This window comes from Schistocerca nitens, chromosome 9 (genome assembly GCF_023898315.1).
Source record: "Schistocerca nitens isolate TAMUIC-IGC-003100 chromosome 9, iqSchNite1.1, whole genome shotgun sequence".
In the NCBI taxonomy this organism is placed as follows: domain Eukaryota; kingdom Metazoa; phylum Arthropoda; class Insecta; order Orthoptera; family Acrididae; genus Schistocerca; species Schistocerca nitens.
In genome coordinates this window covers 157,471,767-157,498,871 of record NC_064622.1, presented here as the reverse complement: position 1 = coordinate 157,498,871, position 27,105 = coordinate 157,471,767, and the positions used below count along the sequence as shown (strand labels likewise).

The window sequence follows — 27,105 nt, the reverse complement described above, 5'->3', positions numbered from 1 at the left end:
GGGAGGTCACAGCTCGTAGTAACTGACGGAAAGTCATCGAGTAAAACAGAAGTGATTTCCGGCGTTCCCCAAGGTAGTGTTATAGGGCCTTTGCTAGGAGACAATCTGAGCAGCCGTCTTCGGTTGTTTGCAGATGACGCTGTCGTTTATCGACTAATAAAGTCATCAGAAGATCAAACCAAACTACAAAACGATTTACAAAAGATATCTGAATGGTGCGAAAAGTGGCAGTTGACCCTAAATAACGAAAAGTGTGAGGTCATCCACATGAGTGCTAAAAGGAACTCGTTAAACGTCGGTTACACGATAAATCAGTCTAATCTAAAAGCCATAAATTCAACTATATACCTAGGTATTACAATTACGAACAACTTAAATTGGAAGGAACACATAGAAAATGATGTGGGGAAGGCTAACCAAAGACTGCGTTTTATTGGCAGGACACTTAGAAAATGTAACAGACTTACTAAGGAGACTGCCTACACTACGCTTGTCCATCCTCTTTTAGAATACCAGATAGGACTGACGGAATACAACGACAAAGTTCAAAGAAATTCAGCAGGTTTTCTATTATCGCGAAATATGTGAGAGAGTGTCACAGAAATGATACAGGATTTGGGCTGGACATCATTAAAAGAAAGACGTTTTTCGTTGCTACGGAATCTTCTCACGGAATTCCAATTACCAACTTTCTCCTCCGAATGCGAAAATATTTTGTTGACACCGACCTACATAGGGAGGAACGATCACCACGATAAAATAAGGGAATCAGAGCTCGTACGGAAAGATATAGGTGTTCATTCTTTCCGCGCGATATACGAGATTGGAATAATAGACAATTATGAAGGTGGTTCGATGACCCCTCTGCCAGGCACTTAAATGAGATTTGCAGAGTATCGATGTAGATGTAGATGTATTCAAACATTGTAAAACAGCATGTGCATTTACAGGCTATGTTGTTTTACGATGGTTGAATACGTGTGCTGCCACTGTGTCACAGCGTCACGACCGAGCGAGGTGGCGTAGTGGTTAAACACTGGACTCGCATTCGGGAGGACGACGGTTCAATCCCGCGTCCGGCCATCCTGATTTAGGTTTTCCGTGATTTCCCTAAATCGCTCCAGGCAAATGCCGGGATGGTTCCTTTGAAAGGGCACGGCCGACTTCCTTCCCAGTCCTTCCCTAATCCGATGAGACCGATGACCTCGCTGTCTGGTCTCCTTCCCAAACAACCCAACCCCCCAACAGCGTCACGAATGTATTTAACAGTTTTGACAACGACATACTAATGTGTCACGTTATAGCTCCACCCCTTGGCGCCTACACTTTTCTAGCGAGTCTATGCAATAACATGTCAGTAAGTGCCTGAAGATCACGATCAGCTGTCTCCTTGAAATGTTGTGCTCAACATTATCCGACGCGACGTCCTTAAACCACTGAAGCGCTCAGTCTGTTGTTGGTAAACTTCCCTGGGGCACTCCTGACAATACCCTTGTTTCTCAAGAACATTTGCCGTCGAGGACAACATACTGCGTTCTATTACTTAACAAGTCTTCGGGAAGCTAGAGGTCTTGGTACCATACAAAAGTAAACAGCATTTGTTAAGCAGACGGATACTTTCCTGCTGGTTTATTGTCTCGCGTATAACAAGGTACGATGTTTACAGTACACGAAACAAGAGGTTTCCCTCAGACTATATTTTTGAACAATCGACTGTTATCCTCTTACTGTACTTAAAGACAAACTTCAGATGTGCCAACTACAGCTGCGATAGGGACATCGCAGGAAGAACAGCGGTGCAGATGATGTGGCGGAGAGCACTGAAGCTATGACCAAATGATTCAAATCACCGAGAGGGGCGATTTGAGTGAAGCAGACAAACGAAGCCAATAACAATAGAATGCAACTGTCAGCTCATTGCAGATGGAGCATTTGCCACTGGATAAGAAAAAGATACTCAATCGACAATGACTTTGAAGGAACCATGTCAGCAATTACCTGAGGATATTTAGGAAAACCATGAAAGAAGCAGAATCAGGGTACCATAACCGACATTAATATTAAAAACTATTTTAATATATCGCTGATTTTTCAGTGCCAGTTACTCATTTCCTTCGTAGTATGACTAGATTAGAGCTCCCTGGATCATCTTCGATCTATGTAGCTGCTTGAGCAAACTGCCGTGTCTGCATCAAACTACACATCTGACGTCTGGTTCTGATTTGCTAGCGGAAGCATATGGAACTGAAGGCAGATCGAAATTAGTGATACTGTAATGGATATGTGCAACTGAAACTGAAGAATAAATTTTAAAATTGTTCTGAATCAGGGTAGCTGCTCTGATGTGGTACATAGTTCCATTTCGTTCAGTATAAATAGCACCTAAGAGGACTTGAGTCGCAAAAGATTACTTTCAAATTATGCTAAACAGTTTACGAGACACAGAAAGATGGAGAATAACTCACATTGGGTTATTTAAAACTTCATGAATAGCCCATTCCACCGACTGGATAGTTATGTTCTGCAGATCTAGTTTGATGCCGTAACCGTAGTGAACGATTCTTTGGACATTATAACCTTGCTCGGCTCCGACTGGTATGCCAATCAAGGGAACACCCCGAGCGGTCGCTTCCAAACTGCTCTGCAGTCCTCCGTGGGAGATGAAGAGCTTCACGTTTTTGTGAGCTGAAACAGAATCACTGTAAGTGTCAAACACTCATGCTACTGTTAAAAATACACGATAAATAGTTATGTTCAGGTGTTTACCTCTCAAAACAAGCTCACCACAGGACTGACGAGTAGTACGTATTTAGTAATGGCGCTTGTATAGGCAGGTGAATTAGTAGTAAAGGTAAATATACTGTCAGTGAAAGCTGAAGAGGTAGGTTAGACTTAACTGGAATTACTAATATACGTTAATTGTAGTTCAGGTTATTATTATTTTCACGGTCGCTCAAGACTGGAAGTTCGTCCATTCATTCTAACGCATATCTGCAAGTGTAGCATTAGGAGGTGGAACAAGTTATCTACTGTGTTCAGTGCCTTTTTCTGCAAGCGTATATTTGCCCAACACTAACTCTATCTCTGTCTGTCTCTCTATCTCTCTCTCTCTGTCTGTCTCTTTCCCTCTTCGTTTCGTCTTTGGGGTCTACACATGATATTCAGTAATGTAATCCAGATTCGAAGGTGTTTACTGTGATCACCGTCTTCATATCGTCATTTACCGTACAGTGAGAGAGAAGTTTATGCAATATGCCTGTGAGTGAAATAACTATTCGCATGTTATGTTATGGACATCTATCCTTATTCTCAAGACATTTTCAATTTTATTACATGATACACAGTTGGTATGAATCCAAAGAAAAGATGGTCACGGAGAGTTTCATCCAATGATTGCTGGCAAAGGGATACTTTGTTTTAGTTTTAATTACAAGGAAATGGTTTCACGGAGAGTAATTTTTGTGGCGAGTCGACAAAGCAATCTCAGGTCATACTCTTGAAATATTCAGCTGAAGGATTTTCCGCTTCTTCTCCTCAAGGTATCGATACACCAACAGCACCGTAGTGTAACTCCACTGTTGGACAGCGACAAAGACGCAGTTATTATAACAACATACACTGTGTTTCAAAGAGAACTACCTTATTTCAAAACTCCATATGTATTGATAAAAACATACGACAAACATGGGATGAATTTCAAAATGCTCACAAAAATCTTGGTAGTTTTAACTATGCTAATACAAATGCTCTGCGTCTCCACCAGCAGCAGAATGTCACTGAGAAACTGACGTACTTTTTATCCATTGTGGTGGAGCTGCATGCTTCTGAAGATAGCTCAACGCTGGACAGGGGGCACGGTAACCCGAGACACGGCCCTGCATTCTTGACGTCCAACATCGCCAGACGTTGACACCAAGCGATTTTTTCTCGTGGAAATTTGTGAAAGAAAGTGCTTTCATCTATCCTTTGCCTCGTGACACAGAAGAAGTGAAGAACAGAGTAACAGCTGCCATAACTTCTGTAAAAGCAGATACATTGTGTAAAGTTGAACTCAGCTATCGCCTCCTGGTGATGCTCCTGGTGGACACATAGAACATTTGTAATAGCATATTTAAAATTGTTTGTAGACTTAGAGAAAGTTTTTGACAATGTTGACTGGAATACTCTCTTTCAAATTCTAAAGGTGGCAGGGTAAATTACAGGGAGCGAAAGACTATTTACAATTTGTACAGAAACCAGATGGCAGTTATAAGAGTCGAGGGACATGAAAGGGAAGCAGTGGTTGGGAAGGGAGTGAGACAGGGTTGTAGCCTCTCCCCGATGTTATTCAACCTGTATGTTGAGCAAGCAGTAAAGGAAACAAAAGAAAAATTCGGAGTAGGTATTAAAATCCATGGAGAAGAAATAAAAACTTTGAGGTTCGCCGATGACATTATAATTCTGTCAGAGACAGCAAAGGACTTGGAAGAGCAGTTGAACGGAATGGACAGTGTCTTGAAAGGAGGATATAATATGAACATCAACAAAAGCAAAACGAGGATAATGGAATGTAGTCGAATTAAGTCGGGTGATGCTGAGGGAATTAGATTAGGAAATGAGACACTTAAAGTAGTAAAGGAGTTTTGCTATTTGGGGAGCAAAATAACTGATGATGGTCGAAGTAGAGACGATATAAAATGTAGACTGGCAATGGCAAGGAAAGCGTTTCTGAAGAAGAGAAATTTGTTAACATCGAGTATAGATTTAAGTGGCAGGAAGTCGTTTCTGAAAGTATTTGTATAGAGTGTAGCCATATATTGATGTGAAACATGGACGATAAACAGTTTGGACAAGAAGAGAATACAAGCTTTCGAAATGTGGTGCTACACAAGAATGCTCAAGTTTAGATGAGTAGATCACATAACTAATGAGGAGGTATTGAATAGAATTGGGGAGAAGAGGAGTTTGTGGCACAACTTGACAAGAAGAAGGGGCCGGTTGGTAGGACATGTTCTGAGGCATCAAGGGATCACAAATTTAGAACTGGAGGGCAGCGTGGAGGGTAAAAATCGTAGAGGAAGACCAAGAGATGAATACACTAAGCAGATTCAGAAGGATGTAGGTTGCAGTAAGTACTGGGAGATGAAGAAGCTTGCACAGGATAGAGCAGCATGGAGAGCTGCATCAAACCAGTCTCAGGACAGAAGAGCACAGCAACAACAACACATTTAAAATTTTTAAGATTTTGTATTTTGTATGTACCGGATGTTTATAGTATATTTTGATCAATATGTAGTTTTTAAATCAGGTCATTCTTTTTGAGACACTCTATATTTCTGCAAGTGATAATGCACTTTGAGAGAAACCGTAGTGGAACTTACCTAGCAAGTCAGACTGTGGAAACCATTTGCCAAGATGCACATTTTCTGGCTTCCCAGGCATAGTGTCCGTCTCCCATTTCCACAGGACCAGTTGTTTCAGTTTAGAGAAAGCAGTTAGAAAAGCTTGAACACTCTCCTGGGGAAAATCAGTACTCCTTACAAAAGATCCCATGCTGAAGAAAATGACGCCGTCATTTGCGTTGTCCATTAGCTTCTTCAAGTCCTACAGCACACAAAGGAAACGATAATAGGTGCGTCACGACAAAATAAAAGGCCGATGTTTCTTAACAGGTATAGCTACACAGTTAATTTAATAACTCGTAAATGACGTTACTTCAAGTCTGTGAATATGACAGTTACTGCACTACCCTATGTTTCGTTGTGCGAAGTTCGCGTATGTCGAGGCTTTACTCGTATTGGCAAGTGCTGTGTTATCCAAAGTACGTCTACTTGAAAATCATATCTGAATGTTTGTCGATCTGAATGTTAGTGTAGTGTTCTTTCACAGCAGCACGGTAATCTAAAATCCACGTAATACAAAGTACTAAATTAAAATATGAATGTGCTTCTACTCTTTGTCCGCACAGAAACACACACAGAGAGTACATCATTGAAATTTTGTTTTTGTTCCAGATGACAAGCACAGTACATACATATTGCTAATTGGTGGTTGTCAGAGTAGTCCATGTACTTCAGGATACAGCCACTGAAAATCGTCAAGAGGTCCAAAAACTGCATGCGCCCATTGATGGTCAGTAGCTTTGGGACCACTGTAAATGTCAGTCACAACTCTCCGCTCATAATTTTCTAACAGTAGGTATCACCCTCTTGAACTATGTCCAAGTCACTATCCTGACCTCTGGAAAACCTTACATCCAACAAACCTTACCCACGACATCACATCCTACGTACTCCTCACCTTCACCTCCAAGTTTATCAAACTATTATTATACATGCTTTCCCAGCTCATCTAAACAAGCACCTACAGCTTCACGTTAACCAGGGCAACTTGTATTCTAAAATCTCTTCCGATTACCAACTTCTGTTCTATTTAGCCGATATCGAAACCTGAGGCATTTTAGTAAACATTAAGTTGAAAAATATTCCTGACCGCTGGCTACAGATCGTCTCTTAAAGCTACTTTCCAAGGTAGTATGTGGAACGAATACCGTCTATCCTCAGACTCGAATAGCAACAGACTTCCGACAGATGAATGTTTTTTAAGTAGTATCTTTTCATGCTTCCAGCGCCTTCAGGTGGTTAAAACCCCACGAGCTTCCGATTGAGCTCAGCCATTGTCAAGTGGTAAATGACTACCGTGTCGCCTTGGCTACGCCTTTATATAGCCACGCTTCTGGCTGTGACGTCACTACTGCTCTCTTCAGGACCCATGAGAAATACGGGTCCCACAACGAACTTGTGTAGTCACACTAGTCGCCTTGTCCACCATACTTAATGGTCGGCTCTGACAGAGCTCATGGGAAATCATTATGTCAACGAAAATGTACCCACTAAAGCTCTTAACTTTGTCGATGCTATCGAGAGCATGCAAGCATTTAAACGCGCAGTTAGAAATTATTAAGCTTGTTTGAAATAGTTACTCGCTCCCTGCTGGAGACAGCTGCTGGCACTCGTAAGACTTGCAGTGTCACGTGCTGTATCGTACGTGCGGTGGTCTGTAATTCTCGAGGGTCTTGTGTTCTCTTCCTCGCCGAATATGGTAATATTTTCGCCCCGCGTCCGTCGTGCCCGCTTAGATCTCGCGATGGCTGGGTGATAGGCTGCGCTGAGTTGCAAATTCCTCCAATTTTTATTTCTACAGTTTTTACCCTTTAAAGCGTGTTAAGGATAGCGTAGGTATAAGCACCTCCCGTGTTCCGTCCGACGTTGCTCCACAGTGTGTACTGTTTGGCCAACGCAGTAACAACCATAATGACATGGTATCTCGTACACTCCTGACGTTCCGAGTCCTAGACCGTCCTTCACAGGCCTCATGAACAGTCAAATTTCTGCTCGGGGCCTGAACACTGATGAAATGTTGTGTCTCTTCAGTAGCCAGCTAATCTTTCCCGACCAGTGCCATAGAAATATAAAGACGATAATTTCGCACTCTCTTCCGCAGTGGTATTTTTCCTGAGAATCACACCAGAAATAGCCTGGTGATGATTGTAGCCATTTTACTGGAAGCCTCTTCGGAGGTGGCATAGTTCTAGTAGCACGATGGACGAGCGAATTCAGAACGTCACGCTTTTGTGCCAGAGGGTGGTGGATGAGAGCGTGCAGAAACCGATCTGTGTGTGTTGGTTTCCTATAGACACTGTGGCAGAGGAGCTCACTGGTTTTCCGGCGAACGAGGTCGTGAAGGAAGAGCAATGCACCACACGTCCACGGGGCCAGATGATAAATGTGTCGTAGCCGTAACGGTAAAAGTAACTCGGCTTAGCTGGAGCCGCGTCGAAAGCGATGTCTTCAAATTTATCCACAAAAAAGTTGGCTGTGCATGGAGCTAACGTGCTTCCCATCGCCAAGGCGTCCAACTTTACGAAATACTGGACGCAAAATAGTAAATACTATGATGACAACTAGTGCTTAAACAGTGTGTGTCTGTTGGTATAACTGGGAGAGGAGACCTATACAGTCTTTGACAGAAACACGCATAAATAGGGAGACCACATCAAAAGTGACCATAATACTGTATCATCTGGCCCAAGAGGCAAATGTTTAATTCGACTGATAAATGTATCAGTGTTCTCGATGTGATGCACACAGCGACCCACATGCGGTGTAAGGAGGCTGGCCAGATGTTTTGCCGGTCTAAAAGTTGATGGTGTTCTCAGTGAATCTCCGGTAGCCCATAAAGAGTAGGTGGTCTCTGCTCCTGAGAGAGGTGATTCTTATAAACGGCCTCTTCCAGGGGTGACTGTTTCAGGAGCTTCCTCATCATTCTTGACGTCGGGTCCCATGGCAGTTTCCGGTAGGTATCCCCGTCGAGAATCAATTGGATTTTAGCGTCCTAGTCAGCTTTTTTCAGAATGACGGATGCATAGCCCTTGTCAGCTGACAGAAGCACGACAGGAGGGAAGGGGGAATCGTTAGGGAGTTGCAAGACGTCCCTTACGTTCAGACCAAATTAAGTTAGACGGGTTGGTTTAGGTTTTGAAACAACTGGCACGTTTCGCGACGAATTTCGTCTGCACTCTCACAAGGCATTTTGCGGATTTTCTGTCTAAGGTCTCTCATAATATCACACCTATGGATACTCCGAAGCGCTGTCGCAAACGTAAGACCTTCCTTAAAAGCCGAAACGGCACCCGCGTCGATATCTCTCTCTGTCATATTGATGACCGTACTGTTGATTTGGTTCTGCACCGTGTTGTTGTTGAGGCAGTAGGATGAACTTCCCTTCCTGTTTCTCTGTGGTCTTCTTCCACGATGGGCTTTGCAGTGAACCGATGGTGCCACTATAGCACACCATGTCTCATTGCAGAAGAAGACCATAAACAAATAGCAAGAGAAATGTCATCAATATAACGGACAGAGATGTCGACGCGGGTGCCATTTCGGCATTTGAGAAAGGTTTTAACGTTGCACCAGCGCTTAGGGGCATCCCTCTCTGTGAAATTATAAGAAGGGTTGAACGAGCTTTCCGTAAGATGTCTCGTGAGAGTGGAGACGAAATTCGTCGCGAAACGTACTAGATTGTTTTAAAATTTAAACCATCCCGTTTGACTTGACTAGGACTGGTCGTCATGGACGCCTCGCGCTCCACAACGATTCCCTCATCGTGACTCTACTAGCTGACACGGCCAGTGCATCCGTCATTCTGAATGAACCTGATTACGACGCTAGAGTTCAGCTGATTCTCGACGAGAATACCTACCAACTGCCGCAGGACCCGTTGTCGACAATAATGAGGAAAACATCAGAGCTCCTAAAACAGTCATCACTGGAAGAGGCCGTTGCTAAGGATCTCCTCCTATAGGCCAGAGACTATCTACGCTTTATGGGCTACCAGAGACCCACGAAACGGATTCTCTTCTTCGCCCCTGTGTCAACTCCATTGGTTCACCAACTTACAGACTGGCAAAACATCTAGACAACATGCGGGTCGCAGTGTGCATTACGTCAAAGGAACACCGACGACTTTATCAACGGAACTAAACATCTGCGTCTTGGACAAGGTGATGCATCGTTCAGTTTTGATGTGGTCTCTCTACTTACGCGTGTGCCTGTCAACGCCTGCATAGATCTCCTCTCCCAGTTATTTGAAAAGGCGATTGTGGAACTGTTTAGGCACAAGTTGACATCGTCGTATTTCCTATATGGCATCCAGTATTTCGGCTTTTGTCGTTACTGCGACGACACATTTAGCATCATGCCCCATGGACATGAAACACTGGGAGACTTCTCAGAACACCTGGATGGCATTCACGACCAAATTATGGCTCTGAGCACTATGGGACTTAACTTCCGAGGTCATCAGTCCCCTAGAACTTAGAACTCCTTAAACCTAACTAACCTAAGGACATCACACACATCCATGACCGAGGCAGGATTCGAACCTGCGACCGTAGCAGTCACGCGGTTCCGGACTGAAGCGCCTAGAACCGCTCGCCCAACGCGGCCGGCACAACCAAATTAGACTTACGATGGAAATAGAGACAAATGGTGCATTTCCGTCCATTGACGCCCTGGTTCGACGGAAAACCAATGGGCGCCTCAACCACAGCGTCTGTAGTAAACGAACACACACGGATCAGTATCTGTACGCTCCTAGCCGCCACCATCTGGCACAAATGCGTGGCGTTCTGAACTCCCTCGTCCATCGTGCTAAAATAATCTCAGAGACACTGGAAAACTGCAACAAGAACTAAGCGACCCCCGAACAGCCTTCCAGGAGAATAACTACAATCATCACCAGGTATCACAGGCTATTCCTGGTGAGATTCGCAGGAAAAACACCAGCGAAGAAGAGAGTAGCAATCCATCGTTTTTACCTTTCTGTGACAGTCTCGGTAAAAATTAGCTCGCCCTCGAAGAGACAACATTTCACCAGCGTTCAGACCCCCAGCAAAAGTACGGCAGCTCATGTGGCCTACGAAGGGCGATCTAGGCCTCAGAACGCCAAGATATCATGACAGTGGGGCTGCTACTACGTCGGCCAAACATTACGTACTAGGCATCCAGCCATCGTGAAGTTGAAGCGGACGCGATGAACGCGGGACGAAAACACTACCACATCTGGCGAGGAAGAGAACGCCCTTGACGTCAAGGACAGTAGCGTGGCCACACAACGGCGAGACCAAGGCGACACATGGCAGCCACACAGATCTTGACAGCATCCGAGGAACACCTGACTTGGTTGGTAGCCTGAGAAGATTTTATTAATTCATATCGCCGTTAGACAAGCATTCATACAAATGTCTCTTTGCTTTTTGACTCTGATGTTTTTAGCTAATACGTACAGCTCAGTATAAACCATTTCCGTACTATGATAAAAATTGAAAAATCGTTCATTGTGCAACAACAGTTTGCATACGTTACAGACCATCGGGGGCAGCACACAAAACTGATTCAGATTAGGTTATTCGACTCTGTGTCGCCCTTCTTGATGCATCTCAATACGTGCATGCAGGAGTAAACGTCTTTAAGACACTTTACACAGCATGACTACATGAAACCTCTCCGATTTCCAAATGCAGTTAAATAATGAGACATACATACTTGTGGTTTGCAGCATCATCTAAAACAATTCAAACACTTTTGTGTAGATTTTTGTTCTAAACCATTCCTTTCTTTTATTTCAGGTGCTAAATAACTACCAGTAATGACTACACCACTACAGTGCATGGTGCGTTATGCGGAAACAAAATGGCCCTCTGCTGTCCAAAGAAATTTCCGAAGTGAATCTAAAAGGGAGAACAGCAAACGTTTATTATGGCTTGTTACGACAAATTTTCAGCCACTGGAAGTGTAAACAGACAATCAGGTTCTGGAAATAAATGCACATCTGGTGAAATGGTAGAGGAGATCAAGAGACTTTCAAAAGAAGCTTGTCGAGCATCCCTCGCTCAAAGGTTTTGAAGGTGCATACTGGTGGGAAAAATCAGCTGCTAAATAAATATTGTAATTCATGGTGAAAATCTTCGGATGTCTTTTATTTTCCACAGCGCTACATTTTCAACCTTAGTTGAAATACAAAATGTCACAAGTTAGTGTAAGGTTACAAACATCATACTTACAGGCATAAATGCCTGGAATGTTACACCGTGAAATAAAACGTTACAATCAGCTGTTGCAAGACAACCATAGTCACTAAAATTGTCAGCGATATAATAACTGTACAAATCAATTGTCACCACAAGGCTTATTCACGTCGAAAATCAGTAACAAACGAACGGATGAAAACAGGTCAAGTAACACATGGAGAACAGGCATAGATAATGCATAGTAAACATAAAAATATCACAGCATATGTTAACAATTGACCCATCAATCTAACAAACAACGTGCTGCAATATAGTCTTTGGTTGAAAGTAAAAACTGTCAAATAGATCGTAATATTCAGTTAGAACACAAAAAGAAACAGAGAACGTCAAACTGACTGTGAATTACATTCAACTAAACCGAATGCATAGTTAAATATTCTAATTTTAAGCAGCATAACCAACTAAGAGGAAGAGCGGAGTAACCATTTCTTTAAAGCGTAATTTTAATGATCCACTATGAGCATAGGACAATGAACAAAAAAGAATAGTAATATGGAGGAAAGAGAGGGAGAAACGGGGTGAGAACCCACAAACGATATTATTGAGCAAGTCACAGTGTCTATAGATCAAGGTAGAGACGAATAAAAAATAAATGATAGCAAGCTAGGTGGGAGGGTGGGGGGGCCGGAAGGAAGACGGAAACCAATTAGAGGAGAAGGTGGAAATACAAATTAGGAAGAAGCAGGGAAATGAGGAGAAGAAACTGTGGTAACAAACACACGAACACAGATCATAGCTTACAAGTATTTTATTAATGTAAGCTTATAAAATACTTATGTAAGCTATGGGCTGTCCTGAAGTGTTCTGTTGGCACAGTTTCTTCTCCTCATTTCCATGTTTCTTCCTACTTTATGTTCTCGCCTTCTCCCCTGGTTGGCTTCCGTCAGCGCATTAATATACAGGGTGACAATTATTGAACTATATGAAATAAAATCGTCATAACTTCTCAACAGTTTGCGTTAGAATGTTCAAACTGCACGGTTGGCAGCGGATATTATGGGAAATAGTATGCGCATTGTTCTTTGGTTAAGCGATGAAGCGCTCTTTCATTCTGATGGGTTCGTCAATAAGCAAAATTGCCGCATTGGGGGGACTGAGATTCCGCATTTCGCGATCGAGCAGTCTCTTCACCATCAACGGGTGACTGTGCGGTGGGCAGTGCCCAGTCATGGAGTAATCGGTGCGATATTCCTTGATGGCAGAGTGACTACCGAACGGTATGTGAAAGTTTTGGAAGATGACTTCATCCTCATTATCCAAATTAACCCTCATTTCGACAAGATGTGGTTCATGCAAGACGGAGCTCGACCCCGTCGAATCAGGAGAGTGTTTGATGTCATGGAGGAGCACTTTGTGGACCGTATTTTGGCTCTCGGGTACTCAGAGGCCCCTGGCATGGGCCACGATTGGCCACTATATTCTACGGACTGACCACATGCGACTCCTTTTAGTGGGGCTGTATTAAGAACAAGGTGTACAATAATAACCCCTACACCTTGCTGAACTGAAAACAGCCATTCACGAGGTCATGCAGAATTTCGCTATTCGTCTGCGTCACATCATCGCCAATGATGGCAGGCATATCGACCATGTCATAACCTAAATCCGAATATCTGTAGTGACATTTACATGTTGAATAAAGTTTGTGCATGCCGCCGTTTCTAATTTACGTTTTTTTTTAATGTAGTTCATAACTGTCAGCCTGTAACATTTCTATGGACCTTGTATATTGAAATAAAAATCTGATCATGGTCATGTCTGTATATCAGAAAAATTGGTTAAGGTTTCTAGTATAAGGCACTAATAATCCTACTAAAAGCGCTGTACCTACCTGTGGTAGTGCCTGTGGTTGCTGTATGTGCATACCGCCGGTCTCAATCACGCTGGGTAAGTGGGGTCGAGGGTACGCGAAGCTCACGTGGCTTTGGACGATCAGCAGTGACGCATTAGCTATCAAAGCTGACACACTTGGCATTGTAGGATCTTTGAAATTCTGCTTCATCATTTCATCAATTTTCGGGCAGTAGTAATAATTGTACACATATCTTGCATACGCCACTGACAGAGAGTTGTGCAGCCGCTGCCAGAAAGTCATGTGGTCTGTATATGTGTACACAACATCCGGAACATATGATGGTGTATACGGATCACCAACTGCATCTCCTGTAAAGGGAAACCCTCCGAAGGAAGACAAAGCGACCACAGGAATGCTAAATTTATGTGCCAAGCCTAGGAGACACTCGTCCATGAAATATTCAATAAGAAGCAGATCGAACTTTGTCTCTTTTGTGTTGATCAGTTTCTGAATAGACTCCAGCTGGAATAATTTCCCACAAATATCGATGCCCGCGTCCACCACGACATCATATAGCTTCATACCTCCAGCTGAAGATTGTAGTTTCATGGTATTTCCACTTTTTACTGAAAAAAAATACCGAGACTGTATTAATATCCAAGCCATTATGAAAGATGATAGAGAGTGCAGTACATATAAATATCATGTTAATACCACACAGTCTGGAGCCGAGCGACCGCTACGGTCGCAGGTTCGAATCCTGCCTCGGGCATGGATGTGTGTGATGTCCTTAGGTTAGTTAGGTTTAATTAGTTCTGAGTTCTAGGCGATTGAGGACCTCAGAAGTTAAGTCGCATAGTGCTCAGAGCCATTTGAACCAATACCACACACAATGGCAAGAATTCAAGAATCATGAGGCACAGAAATCTTCATGTAACGCTTTCCGGTTCTGTGTAAACCTTGTAACACATCCAGTAACAATAGGCGCAAAGGTGTTGTACAGGAACCAGCTCCTCCTAAAGCCCAGACGCATAGGCAGTGATGGTATGAGTAAATATTAACCCACAGTATATAGCGGCAGCGATAAATTCTGAAGGAGAAATCAAAATATTGCGTAAATGCACTAGTACTTTAATACGGTTTTTTTTTTTTTTTTTTTTTTTTGCTCATCAGTCTACTGACTGGTTTGATGCGGCCCGCCACGAATTCCTTTCCTGTGCTAACCTCTTCATCTCAGAGTAGCACTTGCAACCTACGTCCTCAATTATTTGCTTAATACGGTAAGTTTTCGAAAACATTGCTCTGATGCTGACCCATATTTCCCCGAAGTGCCTTAAGTCGGGAATCAGGCTGACAACGGGGACATATGGAAACAGCGGTAGTCCCAGTCCCTATGCTGAAGATGATGGGGCTGTGCTAAGACAGTCGTATTCATGAGGACGTTTAGTTCAAATCACTCTCTGCCCACACTGATTTAAATTTCCAGTGAATTCCCTAACTCACTTAAAGCAATGGCTATTTTGAAAAGTCTGATTTATTCCCTGCCCTTCCACTATATGAGTTTTTGCTCCATCTATAACGAACTCATCTTCGACGTTTAACGCTATAAGCCGTAGGTTTTACACTGGGGGTACAAAAGTTGGGCGATTGCGATATGAATGTATATAGATGGCAATAGTATCGCGTACACAAGGTATGATAGGGTGGTGCATTGGTGGAGATGTCATTTGTACTCGGATGATTCATGTGATAAGGTTTCCGAAGCGATTATGAGCGCACGGCAGGAATTGACAGACTTTGGCCGCCGAATCGTAGTTGGAGCTGGACGCATAAGACATTCCATTTCGGGAATCATTACGGAATTCAATACTCCGGGATCCACAGTGTCAACAGGGTGACAAGAATTCTAAATTTCAGCCATTACCTCTCACCACGGACCACTCAGCGGCCCTACGGCCTTCACTTAACATCGGAGAGCAGTGGCGTTTACGTAGAGTTGCCAGCGTCTACACACAAGCAACAATACATGAAATAACCGCAGAAATCAATGTGGGACGTACGACGATCATATTCGTTAGAGCAGTGCGATGAAATTTCACGTTAATGGGCTGTGGCAGTAGAAGACCGACGCGAGTGCCTTGGCTAACATCACGACGTCGCCTGCAAGCGCCTCCCATGGGCTCGTGACCATATCGGTTGGACCCTAGACGACGGGAAAACCGTAGCCTGCTCAAATGAGTCCAGATTTCAGTTGGTACGATCTCATTGTAGGGCTCGAGTGTGAGCAGAACCTACGAAACTATGGATCCAAGTTGTCAACAATGCACTGAGAAAGCCAGTGGTGGCTCTATGATAGTTTGGGCTGTGTTTACATGGAATGGACTGGGTCCTCTGGCCCAACCGACTCTATCAATGAGTGGAAATGGTTACATTCGGCTGCTTGGAGAGCATTCGGAGCCATTCGTGGACTTCATCTTCCCTAACAACAGTGGAATTTTTATGGATGACAGTGCGCCAAGTGAGAACATTCTGGACAGATTGAGTGAATGATTTAGCCACCTAGATCGACCGACATGGATCACAGCGAATACTTATGGTATATACTCGAGAGGTCGGTTCGTGCACAAGATCCTGCACTAGCATACACAATTATGGACTGCTATAGAGATAACATGGCTCAGTATTCCTGCAGGGGATTTGCGTCGACTTGTTGAATCCATGCCACGTCAAGGTACTGCTCGATGAGGAGAAAAAATAGGCCCGACACGTTATTAGGAGGTCTAGAAGAGAAATCTGATTCAGTTCTGCAAACCACTCCAGCACCATTTATGAGATGTGTAAAGAATACTGGTTCTGCTGGAAACAGAATACCCCCTCAGGATATAGTTGTCGCACTGATAGGATCTTAATATTACTCATAATGCAGGTATGCTGAGGAGCATCAAGTCGGCCATCTATCCTGTGAAGCACACCATATCCATTGAAAGACATTCAACCCCAAACTGCTACAGACGGACAGCCACAGCGAGATGACTCATGGGATGTATTTGGGGTCTAAACGGGCGTCTTGCGACCTGTATACTCGTCCTGGACAATTTTTCACTGAGGACAATACAGATTCGCCGGAAAAATTGAGGAGACTGTCCTGATGGTCGTATGTTTGCTAAGTTGTCCAGCCTCTCGAAGCTGTTTCTGCACCTTAGATTTTGCCATGAAGGGTTGACAAGTTCGTTCTTCTGGATAAGTGTTGTCACGCGCCTATTGGTTTCTCCAGTATAACGATAATGTTTGATCCATCGTTGCGCCGTTGCGCTAGGGAAATACGAAGGTCACTCCAAAAGAAATGCACACTATTTTTTTTAATCCATCTTTTATTCTACATGTTTGAACGTTTTACAGTGTGTAGATACATCCTTTAGGAACAATATTTTCATTTCTCCACATAATTTCCATCCCTCTCAACTGCCTTTCGCCATCTTGGAACCAACGCCTGTATACCCGCACGGTAAAATTCTAGACCAACCTGATGGAGCTACTGTTTGGCAGCATGCACAAGGGAGTCATCGTCTTCAAACCTTGTTCCACGAAGAGAGTCTTTCAGTTTCCCAAAGAGATGATAGTCACATGGAGCCAGGTCAGGACTGTATGGCGGGTGTTTGAGTGTTGTCCATCCGAGTTTTGTGATCGTTTCCATGGTTTTTTGACTGACATGTGCCGTGCATTGTCGTGCAACAGCCGGCCGGGGTGGCCGAGCGGTTCTAGCCGCTACAGTCTGGAACCGCGTGACCACTGCGGTCACAGGTTCGAATCCTGCCTCGGGCATGGATGTGTTGACGTCCTTATGTTAGTTAGGTTTAAGTAGTTCTAAGTTCTAGGGGACTGATGACCTCAGAAGTTAAGTTCCATAGTGCTCAGAGCCATTTGAATTTTGTCGTGCAACAGCAAAACATCCTGCTTTTGCCGATCTGGTCGAACACGACTCAGTCGAGCTTGAAGTTTCTTCAATGTCGTCACACATGCATCAGAATTTATGGTGGTGCCACTTGGCAAGCAAGAGTCCTTGGGAGTCGGAAAACACCGTAACCATAACTTTTCGAGCAGAAGGTGTGGTTTTGAATTTTTTGTTCTTGAGTGAATTTGCATGATGCCACTCCAATGATTGCCTCTTCGTCTCTGTCGAAAAATGATGGAGCCATGTTTCATCACCTGTCACATTTCTTACAAGAAATTCATCTCCACCATTCTCGTACTGTTCCAAAAGTTCACTGCATACTGTTTTTCTTGTTTCTTTGTGAGCCACTGTCAACATCCTGGGAACCCACTTGGCACAAACCTTTTTTTAACGCCAACACTTTCAGTATTCTGCAAACACTTCCTTCCCCTATCCCCACGTAGCGTGACAATTCGTTCACTGTGATGCGCCTGTCAGCAGTCACCAATTCGTTAACTCTCTGCACATTGTCTGGAGTGCGTGCAGTACGAGGCCTGCCGCTGCGAGGACAATCTTCAGTATTGCCGTGCTTGCTTTCATCACGTAACCTGCTTGCCCACCGACTAACTGTACTGCCATGGACAGCAGCATCTCCATACACCTTTTTCAACCTCTTGTGCATGTTTCCCACCGTCTCGTTTTCACAAGACAGGAATTCTATGACAGCACGTTGCTTCTGACGAACGTCAAGTGTAACAGCCATCTTGAAGACATGATGTGACGGCGCCACTCACGGGAACAGGTTGAATTAAGTTTGAAAACAAGCGGGAAGGATGTAAAACTTTCACACATGCAGAATGAAAACTTTATTTTTTAAAAAATAGTGTGCATTTCTTTTGGAGTGACCGTCGTACCTTGCCCTGGCCTTCCAACGCCGTCAGATTCCTTTCCTTCACGAGAGCAATGAAGCGGTCACGAATTGACTGCGGGGCAGAGCGCATACACGAGGCGGTTCGACTGAAAGCTACGCGGTGCAAGTATCTGACCTTGCCCGTGTACTGTTATTGGCTATAAGAAAACTAATGATACGCTGGCAGACCCAACACACCGTGACAATGAAACTGAGGACAATTCTAACGTATTATGTCAAACACAGATAGTAGGTTTAAGTTTTCGACTCCAGGGACGTCATTCTCCAACAGAGGAGACACTGATTTATAGCCAACATTCAGTCGCCTCGTCTGTGGTATATTAACCACACATTATAAAATGTGTTCCACAATATACAATCAAGCGCTACATTGATCCGGAATAATGTGTCTCCTTCGGCGAAAATAAAGAAACAAAAAGGAATTCACACGGATTCGAAGATGAGACACTTTACTTATACAGTCTGCACAATGTTCATTCAACTACAGTGATTATTTACGAACTTATGTGTACGCATTTAACACGCACTGTATCTATAGAGAATTCGGGCATATTCTGCTTGCAGAAAAGACATTCAGCCTTCTTAGAACAGATCCGGTTATTTAGCTACTACCAATGTGTTTTACACAACCCACGCACGAGATTATCATGCACGAGATTATCAGATTCTCTCACTCGCTACGCGCATACTATTAGTCCTACATTAAAATGAACAGGGCTGTTTTGCAGGAAATTTGATGTAGTTAAATTCTGTAATGGGATACGTTTTCGCTGGAGGCCACAGTTTTCGAGTTATTGAAGAAAAAAGCGTCTGAAGGCCAATTTTGTACGGTTTTCTTGAATAATTCGAAAATAGTGGTCGTAAGTGAAAATGTATGCAAGCACAAAACTAAACTACACAAAATTTCCTACAAAAAGGTCCTGTTCATTTCCTCTGTAGGACTAATAGTTTGCACACGGCGAGAAAGAGAATATGGAAACATTGCGCATGATATCTGAAGGCGTTGAGGGTTGCATAAAAGCCATTGGTAGAGGTAGCTAAATCACCCGGTAAATCAATTGTGTTATATTTATTTCGAATCTGGTATACCATGGCATATCCAAAATCCTTCTAAAAATGATTCATAAATGAATAAAACTCTATTACTACTACTACTGCTATGCAAGAACACAAGCAGAAGAAGAACCTACTACACCTCTTACATATCAGTATTCTAGGAATCCAGCCCACAACTGGTGCTGCCATGTGTTACAGTGAAGAGAAGTGCGTCATCAACAGCATCCATGCCACCGTCCGAGCGCCATTTTCTCATCTTCTTTTACGACATAACTTTCTGCTGATCCTCGGCGTTCACTTGCGACGTATGACAGAGCTTCATGCATTGATTTTAGTACCTATAGTACCTAGTTTGAATATCTTTTTGTTCATGGCAGCATATCTTTTTACGTGGATTAAAATAAGATCTACACGGTTTAAGTAGCTGCAGTACAGCGGATATGATTAACTGATTTACATTGTAATTTATTTTTATGCACACCACCTCCCCCTTCGCGGTTCGGTGCATTAGCTCCACTTTCTCTATCGGAATCTCGCTGGGTTTTCAGATACCACGGCCAATGCAGCTTTTCTCATGGCTGATTGAATAGTGCTCTAGGTAGTTGAGTGTTCCTATTTAGACATCTCTTCCAGCTTATAATATAGTACGTTTTCACTGGTGCTTATGTACATTTTCGTACGCTTTGCCGGGGCTATTTTACTCTGTCCGCACCAAATACTCGCTTTATTTTGTTTTAAGCACACCATCTTTCTTATGATTTTGATCAATTTGACAAAAGTTTCGAGCGGGTTTTAATTTATCAATGACGTAAAGGAAGGTGAAAATCTTCGGGACAGCGCAAAATAATGTTGTACACACAATTTATGTAAATACATCACGTACAGGACTATTATACTCCATCTAACAACGTTAACTAAGCCAGTGTAAAAATGAGAAAAAGTTGTAAAATGCTTCCTTTCTATACCCTGTTTAGACCACCTGAGGATACGCCTAAATTGGCGTGAAACCGGTCATGGTTTTTATAAAAAGATATTCGACAGAGAGACGTGTGTTCTGCCTTCTTATAAAAATGCGGACTTCGTCTGCGTTTGATCGCTATTTAAAATAAAATGTACAGAACTGTTTATGATGGAAGGAACCCTCCATTGTATACACCCACTACAAAGAAATTTACATAGAAATAGTACTTACTCCACAGCAGTTGTAAAACGAAGTGTATAACATTATAGAAAGAGATATGTCTAATGAAACGTGTTTGGCCGCTACAAGTGGAACGCGTGAAGTCTTCAACGACTGGGTAGGAGAATCACAGATCCTACAAAAAGTCTGACCATATGTAAATGCTGTCCTTGACAAGTTAGTGTGCAGACACTCACGGGTGAGAAAATAACAGAAATGGAAGGTATCAAAGGGAAATCAGAACTGTTAAAATCCGTTTTCAAATGCTCCTTTAGTGCCACAGTTTAATTCTGATGAATTAATGAAATTTGTGTCAGTGGCGTTGAGTAACAGTTGAAATCTCGAAAACTAGGCTCCAGAGCTCGATGGAATTTCTGCCCTGTCCTATCCGTAACTTTCAGCTCAGTTAACTCCCATTTTAAACACAATGTTCCGTAGGTCGCTCAAACAAAAAACTGTGCACAGTGGTTCTAAGAAAGAAGAGATCACACCTGTCTACAAGAATTGCAGCAGAAGTGACCTACCGAACTACCCATCCATCGTAACTGACGTCCATCTGTTTAGAATCGTAGAACATATTCTGAGCTCAAACACAGTGAGATACTTCGAACAAAATAACGTACACCATGTCAACCATTAAAGTGTATGAAATCTGAAAATCAGATGACTCAATACTACTCCAAAGGTTAGCCAGATAGGTACGATAATATGGAATATATAACGAAATTTACGAGTGGGTTAATGATTTCTTGACACAGAGGACGCCTCGTGTTATCCTGGATGGAAACTTATCGACAGAAGAGAAGTAAATTCAGGCGTGCTCCACGGAACCGTATTGAGACCCTTGCTGTTCATATTGTTAATGATGGAGCAGATAATATCAATAGCAACCTTTTAGATCAGATTAGATTAGATTTACTTTCATTCCAATTTATCCACAGTGAGGAGGTCCTCCGAGATGTACAGCATGTCAGAAAACAATAATACATAACAAATATTTACAACTTAAACAAATAAGCTAATGTACTTTCCACAGGACCCAATTGGAATGATCGTCATTTTTTAATGAACACTGTATGAAAGAATCATTTTACAAACACTCATTTACTAAGATCACATTAATGCACTGATTTTAAAATTAAAAACAGTTTTTATTTATAAGATAATAAAAATATAATAGAACTACTACAATACTTATTTACAATGAACACATTACTGCACTGACATGGTGCAGAAGTTAGAATACACAAATCAGTTAGTTCTACAGAGAAATTCATCAATGGAGTAGAAAGAGTTGGCCACCAATAAATCCTTTAGGTTTCTCTTAAACTGAATTTCATTGGTTGTTAAGCTTTTTATGGCTGCTGACATGTTATTGAAAATGTGTGTTCCTGAATAATGCCCACCTTTTTGTACAAGAATAAGTTACGTTAAATCCTTGTGAAGATTATTATTATTTCTAGTACTGATTCCATAAATTCAGCTGTTGGTTTGAAAAAGTGATATATTTTAATGCCAAATTTCACTGAGGAATAAATATACTGGGAAGTAGTAGTTAGTATCCTTAGTTTCCTAAACAGGCTTCTGCAGGATGTTCTTGAGTTCACACCACTTATAACTCTTATTGCGCGTTTTTGTGCCCAGAAAACTTTAGCTTGGTTTGATGAATTACTCCAAAAAACAATCCCATATGACATTATGGAATGAAAGTAAGCATAGTATGTCAGCTTTTTCATTTTTATATCCCCTATGTCTGACACAATTCGCATTGAAAATAGAGATTTGTTAAAATGCTTCAGCAGTTCTGTGGTGTGCTCCTCCCAGTTGAATTTATTATCAAGCTGTAATCCCAAGAATTTAACACTGTCCACTTCTTCTATCTGGTTGCCATCATATGTCAGGCATATACTCGTGGGACGCCCTTTACAAGTTTTGAACTGCATGTAGTGTGTTATTTCAAAGTTTAATGACAAAGAATTGGCTAGGAACCAGTGATTAATGTCCACAAATATTTTATTAGCCGATCTTTCTAAGACTACACTTGATTTGCTATTTGTTGCAATGTTTTGTATCATCAGCAAACAAAACAAACTTGGCATCTGGTAATGTTACTGATGAAAGGTCATTTATATATACAAGAAAAAGTAAGGGCCCTAAGATGGAATTGTGTGGGACCCTACATGTCATTAGTTCCCAGTTGGATGATGCTTGATAGCATAATACATATCTCTTTCCTTATAACACCTTTTGTTTCCTGCCAGAGACATAAGATTTGAACCATTTTGCAGCGTTTCCTGTTACACCATAATATTCTAATTTACTTAAAAGGATACTGCGATTTGCACAGTCAAATGCCTTTGACAGATCGCAAAATATACCAGTTGCCTGCAATTTTTTGTCTAATGAATTAAGTATATTTTCATTGTAAATGTACACAGCCTTCTTAATATCAGAACCCTTCAGAAATGCGAACTGCAACTTTGACAGTATATTATTTGCAGATTACACAGCTATCTGTAATGAAGTACTTAGCAAAAAAAGCTGCACAAATATGCATATGGTCAGAATTAATAAGTTTCTGAAGTAAGGATTGACAACATCCTTTAAATAGATTATAGGATTCCAAAGGGATAATTGACAAAAAGTAGAAAAGAGATGAAAGTAGAAAGTGATCAACATTTTGACTATAGAAGTAAGATTTCTGGCGAAAATCTAATGGAAAACGTGCTGAACCTTAAAGATGATAATACAAATTTCTGAAAAGTATGCAAGAACTGTAATTGTAAAACTCAGAAGAATTGAAATAAATAAATGATACAGTAGTAGGGGCGATGGTGATACCAGAGAAAATGATGAATGATATGATAACACACTACTGTAATTAAATACAAGAAGGATTATTGCAAATAATAATATCACTATGGAATGAAATAACATTAAGGGAAATCTTAAACAGAAACATTAGGAAAATGTATGTAATAGCGGAATAAGATAATAGATAAATGAGATGTGATTGAACAGAACTTAATAAAAAGAATGGGAAGAATCACCATCAATTATTTGTGAGTAAATTTAACCTCAAGGTCATTTATGAAAGAATAATGTGTCATCGGTGCCATGTTTTAGCTACGTTTTTCCGTAATTTGATAAGTGATGATGAACCTAAAGAAATATTTCATAAATATAAATAATTTGATAAACAAATAGGCTTCTAAATGAATATGGAATATGAGTAATTTAGACTCTGTAAAGAATTTCAATAGCAAATAACACAACAGCTGATATTTTTAAAATTTAGTAGTAAAAGAAAGTAATTTTGACTGAATATACTGGTAAATAAATTCCGGAAAGAAATACAAAATGAGTGAAAATCGTGCTGACCAATCTATGACATCATAAATGTGACAAAACAGATATCAATAAATGTGGGTGATATTCTCTTATTTCCAAAACATACATTACTTTTTGCAAGTTATTGAAGGAAGCTTGGTTACTGCATCAGAAGAATATCAAGCAGGAATAAGAAAAGGTAGATCTTGTACAAAACAAATCAACAATCTGAAACTTATAGTGGCTCAAAGAGCAAAACAGCTCTAGAATGGTGCTGCTGTTTATAACTTTTAAAAATGTTTATAATTCTGCTGACAGATTGACCTTATTGAACATGCTGAATGAATCTGGGAGAGAGGGGAAACATGGAAACCCTTACAAGAAACATACACAAGGTCTAAAGTAAAATCAGTTGTACAAGAATCATACGCATTTGAGTTAAGACAACCATTAACTGAATATGTGATCTGCGAATAAAGGATGGAATTCACAGCACTGAACAGCAGGGGTGGAATATAAATCAGCTGAAAACCAAGTAATTTCAGTATTGAGTGTTCAGTATTTGAAGATGGTTTAGGATTTCCAATGGATAAAATCCACAAAAAACAAAAATCGAAATGATATTTTAATCTAACAACTAATAAAGCAATACTAAAAAATCACTGATGAAAAAACAGTTTAAGACTAACAATAAATATTCAACACCAGGAAAATACGTGAAAATGTACAAAAGACGAACAATAAACAAATGTACCTCAAAAGTAAAATAAAAGAATGCTTCAGAGCAAGATTAGCGAATGTACAACATATAAATACACTTAGATGCAACAATATTCTTGATGGGTACTTGTCTGACTGTGTAAACTGTTAAGACAATAAAAGCACATAATAACCAGTAATTAATTATAAGAATTTCTGGTAATGTCATATTCCAGAGACTTGTATACATTCTGAGATAAAAATCTTAGACTTCAGATTATCATCATAGATCCTATGTGCAGACTGTTGTCAGATTTGCAAATTTGTTGCTCATGGAAAATTTAGTGATTGATTATGAAGGTTTTTTATTTGAAGCTATTAATGTTTAGCACTATTTAGTATGTTCAGTTTTCAATTGACTTGAATGTTGTTTAATTTAAGTTGAAGGCATCCTTGTGGCACACACTTGTCATTCTATACAGTAATTTCTCATAATAATTTAGAACTTTTTGTTTTTAGCACTATATACTGTGGTCAAAATTTTCTTTGACATTCCTTTATTTTTAGGTTTATATGTTTCCTAAAGCTTTTATGAGCATATGGCAGTTATATAAAGACTCACTGAATTACCAAGTAGCTTTGTCTGATGTGGGAAAAATATATGAGAAAATAAATAAACATAAAAATTATGAATACATTTCCAGAAACATCACAACTTCAACAATATTAATTATAGCATCAATTTGACCAAATTCTACATGTGTGGCATAAACACTAAATCTTGAATTGGTAAATATAAACGAAAAAATCATAAAAAAAGATCATGCACAACATACTAGTTCACAGAACAACAGCTAAACGAAGACATTTGGAAATATCACAAAAGTATAAAATACATAAGGAACGTTACAGATAATGTTAAGAAAAATGGGTGTGTCCAAAGAAACATTCATAATAGACAGAAAGAAAAGATATGTACATTAAATACTAAAATTTAAGAGGCCTCGAACGTACTCAATAATCTGGAGGACATTGGTTTAACGAAGCAGGAAACCGTATTAGTATAAAGAGAAAATCAAGAAATATCAGATTTTATGAAGTTATCAAATAAAACACGTAAGATGGGAAAAGGCAGTAGAAAAGAAAACAGGAAAAATGAACCAGCCAAAAGAGTTTTAGAAAAGCTCTTTATATGTTTTTCTCACTTACATTTAGCATTAAATAAGAAGCGTCATGTATGTTACCTCCATATTGTCGATTTACTGTTCTTATTTACGACGCATATTTATGAGTCACTTTGAAAGCAACAGAAATGCAATATTTTGGAGAAATCCTGAATTACACCTTGTTGATTCTGACTTCTACTATTAACTTATTCTATATACGTAGAATGTCTCATTTTCACACTATGTAGAAAGCATACATTTTCCATCCTGCTTCTCCGAAACGCCGGGAAAAATTACGAGAACTTATAAATTGTAGACGTCATAAAACTGATTTTCAGACTCTCTAGTGACTAACAGTGATACCAATAAGTCTTTTCTAAGACATTATCTGAAACACGGTATGTAGAGAGGACAGCTAAATGCATCAGAAACATTGTACATTCTGTTTATATCATTGGATTGCAAAAAATCTTTGATATAATAGTGCTAAAAACCTTGAGACACAAGAAACTGCAGAACATTACTTACAGATATCCGGAAAAATCACTGGAATTCTTATGACATCCCAGTTCTCAGGTACATCTTTCTCCATTTCATTAATCAGCAATGTGATGTTGTGGCCTCGTTGCGACAGTCCAGTAATGAGCGGTTTGAGTGAAAACCAGTGGCTCCTGGCTGGCAAGGGGAAAAGAGCCAACACGTTTGCTGTGTCCACATGGCCAGCAAATAAGGTACACACCGTGGACACCACCAAAGTCAAATGCCAACCGCCTTTCATCTGCAACAAAACATGGGCATTTCATTTTCTCAGTACTAAACATGTGCAGGATATCCTGTTTGTCCTCGTACTCATACCTAGTTCGTACAATTGGGGAACTAAATAATTGTTTTACTGGTATCTTTGGTTTGAAGCTGAAGAAAACACATGAAATTTGAAGGATTTAGACCGAAGATCACAAATTTATAATCTCACAACAACATTGAACAATCAACTGGAGCCTGCTGTGCTCTGTTGGCGCAATTTCCTAATTTTTTGCTGAACATGCGATATATCGCCTTTCACACAATAGAAATGTGATTTTCCTGTCCAGGAAAATCTATGTTATGTGCACGAGTTTTAAAGAAATCCGCCTCATGTTGCAATGCGGTCTGGGATGGAATCACGATTACTGTTCGTACCATATCGTTTTGACGGGTATATGAATGGAAATTCTTTTTTACACAGGTTGTAAATGTGGTTAGCGTCTGAGCTAAAAAACAAGGGAAATTGCAATTAAATCGCCTCGCAGTATTACGTATAACAGAATCGTGCTTGCTACCTCTGGGAGCGTTACTCTAGCCGCCGGATTGCGCCTTACCTGACTGGGGTAACTTGGTCTGTTTTCGTC

At 40.9% G+C, this 27,105-nt stretch overlaps 1 protein-coding gene across 7 annotated transcripts in view; it reads right to left on the bottom strand.

The window, feature by feature from the left end:
- Positions 1–27,105, bottom strand: part of LOC126203640 (UDP-glycosyltransferase UGT5-like) — a 66,874-nt gene that overhangs the window by 3,882 nt on the left and 35,887 nt on the right. For all 7 annotated transcript variants that reach the window (XM_049938015.1, XM_049938018.1, XM_049938019.1 and 4 more), the window contains exons 2-5: positions 26,246–26,495; positions 13,461–14,050; positions 5,361–5,583; positions 2,466–2,685 (exon numbers count right to left, since the gene is read on the bottom strand). In XM_049938015.1, the coding sequence (XP_049793972.1) occupies positions 2,466–2,685; positions 5,361–5,583; positions 13,461–14,050; positions 26,246–26,495 (1,283 nt within the window). The remainder of the gene's footprint in view (positions 1–2,465; positions 2,686–5,360; positions 5,584–13,460; positions 14,051–26,245; positions 26,496–27,105) is intronic.